Genomic DNA, 11,686 nt, shown 5'->3' on the forward strand with positions numbered 1-11,686 from the left:
TTTTTGAGATGAAGTCTTACTCTGTTGCCCAGACTGCAGTGCAGTGGCTCAATCTGGGCTCACTGCAACCTCCACCTCCCAGGTTCAAGCCATTCTCTTGCCTTAGACTCCCAAGTAGCTGAGACTACAGGCACGCGCCACCATGCACAGTTAATTTTGTTTTTCGGTATTTATTAGTAAAGACGGGGTTTCACTGTGTTGGCCAGGCTGGTCTTGAACTCCTGACCTTGTGATCTACCTGCCTCGGCCTCCCAAAGTGCTGGGATTACAGGCGTGAGCCACCACACCAAACCAGTCCCTTAGGGTTCTTAAGGGGATTGAGAATTAACACACATGAACATTTCAATCAATCTCAACACATGTAAAGGGCTCAGAAAGCATGATGATTATCACCTGGGGAAAGGTGACAGACACATTTGAGATCAGAGCAGAGATGCGCCTCTTTCCTGCCGTGTGCTATACCCGCAAAAAATGCAGAACAGAGAGGGAGCCCTAGTCCACCAGCGAAGACCCCCACCCCCTCTGCCCTGGGCATTGGGCTCTGTGGGCCTCCGCGTCTCTGATTCTTCCTTTCCAGGACTCCCCTCCTCTCCTGGGTACCTGCTTTGTCGGATGCATTAATACACTCGTCCGTCACTGTTTAGTTGGGGCCTAGGAGTCCTTGTGTCTTAAGATGACTTTGTCCATGAGAGTCATTGTGTCTCTGTCTTTTTGTTTTTTAAGTCTGTTTATTTATTTATTTTTGAGACAGAGTCTCGCCTTGTCACCAAGGCTGGAGTGCAATGGTGCGATCTCGGCTCACCACAACCTCCGCCTCCCAGGTTCAAGCAATTCTCCCACCTCAGCCTCCCACGTAGCTGGGGTTACAGGTGCCCACCACCATGTTCAGCTAATTTTTGATATATTTAGTAGAGACGGGCTTTTGCCATGTTGGCCAGGCTGATCTCGAACTCTTGACCTCAGGTGATCCACCTGCCTCGGCTTCCCAAAGTACTGGGATTATAGGCATGAGCCACCACACCCATCCATGTCTCTGTCTTAAAGCTTTAACCCTCCAAAAGCAATCTGATTCCTTAGTTTTAGGACAATCATCATCCCAGGGTACTGAGACCACACTTGGACCTGATTTGGCCCCAACTCAATAATAGCAAGAGTGGTGGGCTTGATCCCATGCCCTGCCAATGCCTGTGAGCCTCAGGCGAGGACCACCGCAGCCCTACATGGGATCATGAGATGAGGGCGGCCGTCCAGCACGTGGCATCTACGTGCTCAGGGGTGGCAGCAGCTGTGGTCTCTGCAAGGCTTCATGGGGACAGTGGCAGGTCAATACAGAGCACTTTCCCTTGGAAGTGACCTCCATTTGGCCTTGGCGGGTGTGGGACCATTCTCTGTGTGTGTGTGTGTGTGTGTGTGTGTGTGTGTGTGTGTGGCTCAAGCAAACACCCTGGTGTTTCCCGGACATGCAGGCCCCTCACTGTCCACAAAGCCACCAAGATGGGTGGGGGTTAGACCAGGATACCCCTTTCACCGGGACCTGCTGGAGAACAGGGAGTTGGTTGGTTGTGTACCTGGATTTATTTTGCGGGGAGGGCTATAGAAATGAGTTCTTAATGGAAAATTTGAAATATGCTACTGCTATATTTAGATTGTTTTTCCTCGGGGTATAATTTACATAGAGTAAAATGCTCAGCTCTTAAGTGTACAGATTGTGTTCAATACGTTTTGATATTTGGGTGCGAGGCTGTTGATCAAGGCGTCCACCCTGATGGGCAGCTGGGCACAGTCCCTCCAAGCCTGGACTCCGCTCAGAGCCCCCACACTTTCTGCCTCCCTCATTCTCTAGACTTGATGACTCAGCCTTCAGCACATTCATCCCTGCTGTTTCATTCACCCTTCCTGGGCTGCGGAAGCCCAAAGGTCGGGGTTGTGCAGTTAGTGAGGCCAAGCCTTTCCCCCGGAAGATCGAGGAGGTTTGCCTTTTTCCAAAATGATGACCATGATGAGCTGCATTTGACCCTCACATCGAACCTTCTGGAGAATTTCCACTGAGAAAAGGATTGCTTGTTTAACGATTTACCACAGGCCTGAGAGACTGGCCTTGGCTCCATTTTCAGATAAGAGAATAAGAGGTTACTTACTGGTCCACAGGTCAAATAGCTGGGAAGTGGGGGAGCCAAGACTGAGCCCCAGCTGGCGGACCCCAAACCTACATGCCTGTCTCAGCACTGCAGTGCATGCCTCCCAAGAACACGGCACGAAGCATGGGGCTGGGTGTCGGGTGTGGGCAGAACAGAGTCTCTGCCCTTGTGGAATGGACAGACTGGCTCCGTGGCCACACCCTTCTCCAGGGACTGCGAGGGGACTGTCCCTCGTGGAGGGTCAGGGCCACCATGCACGAAGTGGCTGACTCACTGATCCCCTGCTGAGGGGCACGCCTCCCTCCCTGGCATCCACCAAGCCAAGCCTGGTTGCTGCCGAGGCCCTGCTGGCTCGGGAAGCCCTTGTGTCACCCACACGCCTTGCTCCTCTCCTTCCGGATGGTGATAGTGTGGAAGTTGAGGCTGGAGGTGCTGAAACCAGACTGTCTTGTGTCCAAACCCTGGCTCTTCACCCTGTGTGACCTTGGCTAAGCCATTTAACTCCTCTGAGCCTCAACTGCCCCATCGATAAACCATGAATGATAATAACAGGGTCTGCTTCGTGGAGTTATTATGAGAATTAAACTAGATAAGGTAAAATACAGCAAAGCCTAGAGCCTATAACATGAGCCCAAGAAGTGTTAAGAAAGATGTAATTGTTATGATAATAGATGATAATCATAATATTGTCGTTACTGAGACCTTTGGCTGGGGGAGGCTGTGTTTACAAACCTACAATTCACCAAAAGCCTTTGCAGTCTGAGAGGTTGCCTTCTGTTACAAGGTGGTTGCTGCAGCTCTAGACGTTACGTGTACTTTCCAGGACAGAAGGTGGAGAAAGAGGTAAAGCCCTATTTTTGTAAGTAAGGGTCAGTCCTCCTAAGGGACTTTTTTCTGCACCTCACTGGCCAGAAGTGTGTCACATGGACAACCCTAGCTGCAAGGGAAGCTGGAAATTTGCATTTTTTTAAAGTGGGACTCACTGCTTTTGCAAACTAAAGCTGATGGGCCGCATTAGCGCAAGGGTCCGCCCCGGCTCCCTTTGCCACCTGGTGTGGACCTTTCCTCTGAGTGTGCACACCACACCCCCTTTCCCTTGGGGAGGAGGCCCCTGGGGACCTGCTACGTGGCCTGCCTGCTGGTCTGGCTGTCCCTCCGAGGGCAGCACCATTGGGGACAGTCGGTTCCCTGGGGCAGGAGGGCCACCGTTTCCCAGGTAGCGTTTACTTCCTGCCATCATGGCCAAGAGAACTCTGCTAAATCTATGGGTTTGGGGCCCCTCTACCCAGGGGACTGAGGACACCGCAGTTACCCAGTGTCAGCAGAAAGGTACCCAGTCAATCTTTGGGCAAAGGCCAGGACAGTTTTCTCTAGAAACAATGACGCCTTGCTCAGTAGCTGCCTTGCCTTTGGCAAATGGCTTTCTCCTGTTGCTGGGTCACCAGCCTGAGCTATACCAGATACTTAAGAAATACCACCTTCATCTCATGCCCTCTAGCTCGGGGCTGACAGGAGAGCTCTGTGCAATCATGGCAGCAGTCTAGATCAGCATGTCCCCTACCCTAGCTCCTAGCCATGTGGGTGCACTTGAATTGTGGCTAGAGAAACTGAGTTTTCCATTTTAATTAATTTATATGTAAGCTAGTCACCTGTGCCTTGCAGGTGCCATACTGAGCAGTGCAGCTGTAGACCCTGCCCATAATGGGAGAAACACAAAATCCGTAGCATTCATAGACTCATAAAGAGTGGGTCCCTCTAAGAGTACCCATGTTGTGAAGGCCCAGAGAGAGACAGTGACTGGCCCAAGGTCACACAGTAAGGTAATAGTTCCTCTGAGGAAGAAACCCAAGTCTTCCAACGGCAGCTTCTTTTTTTTTTTTTTTGAGATGGAGTCTCACTCTGTCACTAGGCTGGAGTGCAATGGCGCGATCTCGCCTCACTGCAACCTCTGCCTACTGGGTTCAAGTGATTCTCCTGCCTCAGCCTCCGGAGTAGCTGGGATAACCACACATAGCTAATTTTTGTATTTTTAGTAGAGACAGGGTTTCCCCATGTTGGCCAGGATGGTCTCGATCTCTTGACCTCGTGATCCATCCACCTCGGCCTCCCAAAGTGCTGGGATTACAGGCGTGAGCCACCGCGCCCGGCTCCAACAGCAGCTTCTTTATTGTTTCTTCAGAAATGTGGTTGCCCCCTGCTGTGCAGAGGGGAAGGTGAGCTGTGGACACAGTGCTGCATGTACCAGGCACATGTCAGCACTTCACACAAGTCCCATTTATTTCCATCTCCTCCGTTTTACAGGTGAGGCAGCCGAGGCTCAGGGAGGAGAAGTGCCTGCCCATGGTCCCAGAGCTGGTGAACTGAGAGGCTGTGCTCTTGGACCTTAGGCTGCGATTGCGGTCCCAGGGTTACCTCCACTCCTGGAAGAGTCTGGGGCATGTGAGACCTGGGCCTCCATGCCCAGCTGGGGCAGGTGCAGTTAGCAAGCTCCGATAAGCGTCTCTCTTTCCATGGAGTTGTTTTTCCAGCCTGGTCTCTGAAGACTTGGCTCCTGCAGCTGCTGCACCTGATGACCCGCCCTCCAGGTTCCCATCAGCTTGTGCACAGCTTGCCTGGAGTGGTGGGGCTTAGGCTTCCTGTTAGGAAGGTGCGCGCAGAAAAAAATCTGCCTTTGCCGCTGTTAGCCAAAGAGAAAGACACATGGTGCCCAGCTCCATCTGGCTCTCTGCTCTCATCTGAGTGAGGGTGCAGAGAAGACCTTGGCAGATGCTTTCCAGTGCCTGCCCCGCCTCCCCTGTGCAGCGCTCAGGCACAGCCCGCTCCCCTGCTTGCCCCATTTCATGGTGTCCAAATCCCCATGAGATGGGAGGAGCACTGCTGGAATAAAAAACAAGACGCCCAGTTACATTTGAATTTCAGATACATGATGAATCAATTTTTAATGTAAGTATGTTTCCATGCAGTAGTTAGGACATATACTGAAAATGATTTGTTGTTTACTTATCTGAAATTCAAATCTAACTGCACATCTAGGGGTGTTTGTTTGCCATGACTCTGTTTTGTTTTGCTTACTCTGGCAACCCTAAGAGGGTGGCATCCATGCAGCATTCATGACAACTGAGACCCAGAAAAGTGACACAAGGCTTGTACAAAGTCATGACGAGGCCCCAGCCAGGCCTGGGTTTGAAGCCAAGTCTCTTGGAATTCATTGCCTTCTTCCTGGACAACAGTAAACAGTCTTGGTGGCTCTCTCGGGGTGGTTGGAAGAGACCCAGAAGTCACTTAAAAAAAAAAAAAAAGACTGGTGCTGTGGCTCACACTAGTAATCCCAGCACTTTGGCAGGCCAAGGCAGGTGGATCGCCTGATGTCAGGAGTTTGAGACCAGCCTGGCCAACATGGTGAAACCTTGTCTCTACTAAAAATGTAAAAAATTAGCTGGGAGGCAGGAGAATCACTTGAACCCTGGAGGCAGAGGTTGCAGTGAGCCGAGATCATGCCACTGCACTCCAGCCTGGGCAACAAGAACAAAACTCCACCTCAAAAAAAAATTAAACAAAAACAAACCTGCCTCTTTTACCTGTGTGACAATGGACACACTGATAGCAGTCACTCACATCTTATTGTGAAACAGACTCTTAGTGACAGTTGAGAGGAAACAGGGGCCCTGGTAAAATAAGAGATTGAAGAGCATCGATCAAGAGGAGAAAATTCCAGACTTGGCGACTGCTAGAGATGGTGAGCTGAGGTGTGAGCACTGAGGGGTGGTTGGGGTTGAGGTCTTTTATAATCCGACCTCTCCAGCCTTCCTCCTGTTCTTCGTCACCTGGCACCCGTTTCCTGGTCACTCACGACCCTCCAGCTTTGCAGCCACCTCCTTCCCCAGTCCCGTCCTCCAGGGCCCATCTGGAATGCCGCCAGCTTCTTGAAGGTGTCCAAGTGCTGCCGGCAGATGTGGCCCCTTCTGTGTTCTGTTTCTTCGTGTGTGCGTCTATTTGCGGGAGGCTTCTTGAGGCCAGGGGTCTTCCCATCTCTCCCCTGGCCTGGAGTGTAGGTGATCCCCAAATGTTTATCCTGAATGAGGCCAGGGGCAGGACGCCCAGAGCAAACCTCCTACTTAGCAGTTTTGCTGAGAGACTTGGACAGTTCCCGGGCTGCCTCCGCGGCATATGGGGTTTGGGGGTCCTTTGACGGTGGGGTCCGGGAACACTAGCTTCAGAGCGGGGCCTGTCTGGGGCATTCACCTAGTGCCCCTGTGTGTAGATGGGCGGGTGGAGCCATTGGAGAAACGTGACCGAGTGCCTGTGACATGTCGCGCAGACAGTTTCCAGCACTCGAGACCCCACAGTGACAAGGACGGGGCAGGATTTGTGACCGGGCCCTGCTCTCAGGTCCTGTGTCCCCCAAGCATGCAGCTGGGAGGCGACGGAGTCTGCACGTCACTGTAGGGTTTTGTCTGGGTTGCCTGCGTGCTGTTGACACTGGACGGGGCGGAGCCGTCTTAGGCCTCTTGAGTCTGTGACACTGAGGCTGAGACAGACTGACGGGGAGGAAACCGTGAAGAGGGGAGAGGAGCTCCCCAGCGGGTCACAGCTCTGCGGAGGCCCTGAGGTGGGGCGAGCCTAGCGCCTTCCAGAACTGAGAGAAGCTGGCAGCCTGAAGGAGGCCTCAGACAGGGCCAAAGAGGCAGCTAACATGCCAGGTGGGGCAGGGAGGCTGTAGGCACCAAATGAGATGCGCCTTGCACCTCAGAGGTGCCCTCGGGCTTCTGTGGGGAGGAAGGACTCTGGTTAGGAGTAGCTGGGAGGGCAGGGAGGTGCCCTGGGAGGCCTCCTCTCCTCACAGGGGTGGCTGGGCCCATCGAGGCATCGGGAAGTGTTGTGAGGTGGAGGGGGAAGGAATAGGGGCCCAAGTTGCCACCACGTTTTCCCAAGGCAGCTAATGGGAGAGCATCACCCCGTCCTCAGGCCTCAGCCCTGCTCCCCCTCTGCCTGTCTCTCCCCTGGACCTGGCTCTGCCCACTCAGCCTTGAGGCCAGAGGATTCCTAAGGAGTCCAGAAGGTTGTAGTGCCTTAAAGATTGCCAGCAGGCACCGATGGCGAGGGTAGGGCATCTAAGAAAGGGCAGTGCAACTGCAACCTATTTGTGTACATGGCATTCACAGAACACCTCTTGTATATGTACATGGAGCACTTCCTGTGTATATGGGGCACTTCCTGTGTACATGGAGCACTTCCTGTGTACATGGGGCACTTCCTGTGTACATGGAGCACTTCCTGTGTACATGGGGCACTTCCTGTGTACATGAAGCACTGCCTGTATATATGGAGCACTTCTTAGTTACATGGAACACTTCCTGTGTACATAGGCACTTCTGTATACACAGAGCACTTCCTGTGTACATGGAGCACTTTCTATGTACATGGGGCACTTCCTGTGTACATGGGGCACTTCCTGTGTACATGAAGCACTTCCTGTGTACATGGGGCACTTCCTGTGTACATGGAGCACTTCCTGTGTACATGGGGCACTTCCTGTGTGCATGAAGCACTGCCTGTATACATGGAGCACTTCTTAGGTACATGGAACACTTCCTGTGTACACAGGCACTTCTGTATACACAGAGCACTTCCTGTGTACATGGAGCACTTCCTATGTACATGGAGCACTTCCTTTATGAGGAGGGCCACTTCCAATGCCCCCAAGGAGCCTTACAGCTGAAGAGGGTTGGACCCATTTAACAGATGCAGTGTCCGAGGCTCAGCCGGGAGGGACTTGTGCATCAGCCACCACATGCCTGGCTGGAGGCCTGGTGACACCAAAGCTATGCCCCAGCCACGCCCTTTCCGTGACCCTCACAGGCAAGGACTGTGCACCAGACCTCCAGGGAGTGCACATCACCTCTTACCAGGAGGGACGCTCCTGGCTCTACCTGCATGTGCCTGGGCCAGCCAGGGCTGCCCTTGGCCCCTCCCCAGGTCCGTCTGTGATGCAGAATGGCGGGACGGAGAAGACAGCGTAGGGAGGGGAGCAGCCTGTGCCGGGCGGCCAGCGCGAGGCTTGTGAGTGTGGTGCCTTCGGCTGTTTATTCTCGAGGGCAGCCAGGTGCCAGGTGCCGTTCTAGGCACGAGGATGTGGCCGTGGACAAAAGAGACTCAAGTTCGTGCCCTCCTGGGCCTTACAGCCAGCCTGTGGATAAACAGATCCAGAGCACGACAAGCACTGAGGAGCGTTGCGGAGAAAGAGCAAGAAGGAAGGAGGCTGGGGCGCAGGGGGTGGGGGCACAGGGGGTAGGGGCGCAGGGGGTGGGGGCGCACGGGGTGGGGGCGGAGTGTGCTGAGCTTCCGCCACAGTAGTGATGCACACAGACAGCCCTGCACCCCCACCCACCCCGGAGCCCACATCGAGTTTGGGAAGGAGACAGATAAATAGAGCATCACACAGGGCGTCGAGAGAAGGCCCCTCCATGGAGGTGATGAGGAGTGGACGCTTGTGTCACAATGAGGAGGTGGCCACAGGAAGAACCAGGAAAGGACGTTCAGGTGGAGGGCACTGCAGAGACAAAGGCCCTGTGCTGGAACGAGCGTGGCATATTGCAGAGAGAGGGACCAGTGTGACTGCAGGTGGGGAGAGGGAGAGGATGGAGGCAGAGGCCTGACCCCAGCCAGGAGTGCCCTCGTCCCCTCCCCAGGTCCCTCTGTGATGTAAAATGAGGGAAGGGGAAGGCAGTGTGGGGAGGGGAGCAGCCTGTGCAGAGATGGGGGCATCCTGGTGGCCAGCACGAGGCTGGTGAGTGTGGCACCTTCGTCTGTTCGTTCTTGAGGGGACCCGCTTAATGAATATTTCAGCGTGTCCTTCCAGCGTCTCCTAAGTGAGGTTGGCTTCTTCTCTTAATGCACTCTCTTAAGAGTTACACAGAGGCACACGCAGCCTGGCTCCTGTGCACAGCCTGATGCCCCTGCCCTGCTCACTGCCCCCAGCACCCCTTGGCAGTTCTCTTTTCTCCATTGCCCAGGTGAGCTGACCTGGGCATGAGTGTGTCTATCCACCCGCAGGACTGAGAAGCTGACAGTACCTCGATTGTCACGTCTCTCACCCCGGGAAGGTGGCGCACGTTCTGGGTCCCTTCCCGAGGCACCCCAGGGCCTGGGAGACACCGAGTTCTCCTTGGCCCCATTCCTGAGGCCTCTCTGTACGCGGGGTTTGATTTGAGTGCTGTAGAAACCTCTGCCCATGGTGTCACCTTGTCACTGCTCATTAGACCCTATTTTCCTGCAGGACACTCAGGTGCAAATGCACAAGTTTCTACACAGTACTGAGCTCCTGAAGGTCATTGTTTTGCAAAATGTGTTGAATATTCCTTTTTATGGCTGTTTCCCAAGGGTGAGACTGGGAGCCCAGGCTGTGGAGTCAGCCGGGCCTTGGTTCAAATCCCAGCTCTGCTCAGTACTAATGTGATGACCACCTGAAGTTACTTAATCTCTCTGGGCCTTGATGTCCTCATTTGTAAAATGGGGTTATGATGGTCCCTGTCTCTCAAGGTTTTGGTGGATTAAATGAGATAATGCATGTAAAACTGAACTCAGCATGCTGCTGGCTTATGGTTATGATGCTAATTCCTACAACCGTCGGCCACGAGAGTGGACACTCTGAGTGCAGGGACAGTGGCAGTGGAGTCCTCGAGTGGTCAGGGGGGTGTCTCACCAGGTGTGCTCTGCAGACTGTGGGTGGGACCTAGAATTAGCACTGGGGCTCTTTGGAATAAGGTAGTGATTCAAGGGCCTCTCCTCCCTCCATACGTGTAGGAAAGGCCCTGAATGCAAAGCAAACGAAAAAACCAAAGCAGCCTCACACCATCCCCTGAAAAAGCGAGTGCGCAGCCGCCGAAAGTCCTGTCCTCTGACCCTGTGCCCTTCTCCCCTAGTGCTCCTGCGGGAAGAGGTGTCGCGGCTCCAGGAGGAAGTTCACCTTCTCCGGCAGATGAAGGAGATGTTGGCAAAGGACCTGGAGGAGTCACAGGGCGGCAAGTCCTCCGAGGTCCTCTCGGCCACCGAGCTCAGGGTCCAACTGGCCCAGAAGGAGCAGGAGCTAGCCAGAGCCAAAGAAGCCTTGCAGGGTGAGTGACGAGCCAGCGGCGGTTCTCTCACTGGGGGCTCAGGCCCCAGGGATCCAGGGTCCTCCCTATGCGGGGAAGTGACACGGATGGACAGAGGGGTCTCCCAGCACCCATCTCCAGCCATGGCTGCCCCCCCCTTCTTCGGGTGGAATTCTGCATCTTGTGGGGTGGGTGCAGATGTCATTCCTCCTCCAGTGTGACTGTCACTGTCCATATGGCTGGATGCGGGGTACATCCATCTGAGGTGTGAATGGCAGGTGGGCATCTTGGCTGGACCAGTACGCTGGCCCAGCAGCCGGGTCTCTCTTATCCAGCACCCTCGTGGTCCTTCCGTGCCTCTGCTCAGGGCACAGTGTGGATGCGCTGGTTTCTCTGCTGGAGGACACGTCTGTATCCCAGGCGGTGCCCTTGCTCACATGGTGGGCTCTCCTGGGCCTGGAGGAAGCAGTTGGAAGATGACATGGTGTAGACTCCAGAGGGTCTTTTGAAGACAAGGACCACAGACCCATAACTACCACAGGGCTGGTGTGTCTTCAGCCAGAAATTGCTTTAGGAGATGAGGAAACCCGTGGCCACATGCTCAGCCTCATTTGCCTGGAGGGACCCACATCCCTCTCTCCCGGGAGGCACCTGCCCACGCTTCGTGGGGCTGGAAGAAGGGTTATTTGAGGCCCTCAGAGGGTTATTTGAGAAAGGCTGGAAGCCATCATATAACCTGTCAGTGGACTCCACAGTAGAGCACAGGCCTGAAACATCTGGGGAGAACTTAGCCTCAGGGGTCTGCGTTGATTCTGTTAGGCCCCCTTAGGGTCTTTGCTCCGTCTAGAAAAGACAATAAATCTTTGCTACCTGCTGTCCACTTACCATTCACTAGAACAGTGAATCCTCTTTAAATATTTTGTTTCTGAAGCTAAAGCGGGTTTATTAATTAGGTTAATACCATGCTGCTGTAACAAAGAGAACCCGAAACATAGAGGCTTAAGGAATCTGTTTCTTCCTTAACCACCCACCTTACAGTGAGCATTTGAGGCCAGTTGGGTGTATGTGTTCCCCTCTGTCCTTTGCAAGAGCTTGGTCATGTGACCATTCCTAGATGCAGAGGGTTCTAGGAAATGTGGTTTCTAGCTGGGTGGCCTTGTCCCAGCTAGGACTCTTTTTTTTTTTTTTTTTTTTTTTGAGACAGAGTGTTGCTCTGTCACCCAGGCTGCAGTGCAATGGCACAATCTCAGCTCATTGCAACCTCCATTCCCCAGGTTCAAGCGATTCTCCTACCTCAGTCTCCTGAGTAACTGGGATTACAGGCACGTGCCACCATGACCATAGGCTAATTTTTTTTTTTTTTTTAAGAAAGAGTCCGGCCGGGCGCGGTGGCTCAAGCCTGTAATCCCAGCACTTTGGGAGGCCGAGGCGGGTGGATCACGAGGTCAAGAGATC

At 53.7% G+C, this 11,686-nt stretch overlaps 1 protein-coding gene across 7 annotated transcripts in view; it reads left to right on the top strand.

Moving 5' to 3' along the window:
- The window catches only part of KAZN (kazrin, periplakin interacting protein), a 1,292,076-nt gene that overhangs the window by 1,099,606 nt on the left and 180,784 nt on the right, over nucleotides 1-11,686 (top strand). For all 7 annotated transcript variants that reach the window (XR_005196313.1, XM_037729866.1, XM_017502852.2 and 4 more), the window contains one exon: nucleotides 10,061-10,252. Coding sequence is in view for 6 of the 7 variants with exons in the window: in XM_037729866.1 (XP_037585794.1) it covers nucleotides 10,061-10,252 (192 nt within the window). In the remaining variant the exon portion in view is untranslated. The remainder of the gene's footprint in view (nucleotides 1-10,060; nucleotides 10,253-11,686) is intronic.

Source organism: Cebus imitator, unplaced genomic scaffold (genome assembly GCF_001604975.1).
Source record: "Cebus imitator isolate Cc_AM_T3 unplaced genomic scaffold, Cebus_imitator-1.0 Scaffold15, whole genome shotgun sequence".
Classification (NCBI taxonomy): Eukaryota; Metazoa; Chordata; class Mammalia; order Primates; family Cebidae; genus Cebus; species Cebus imitator.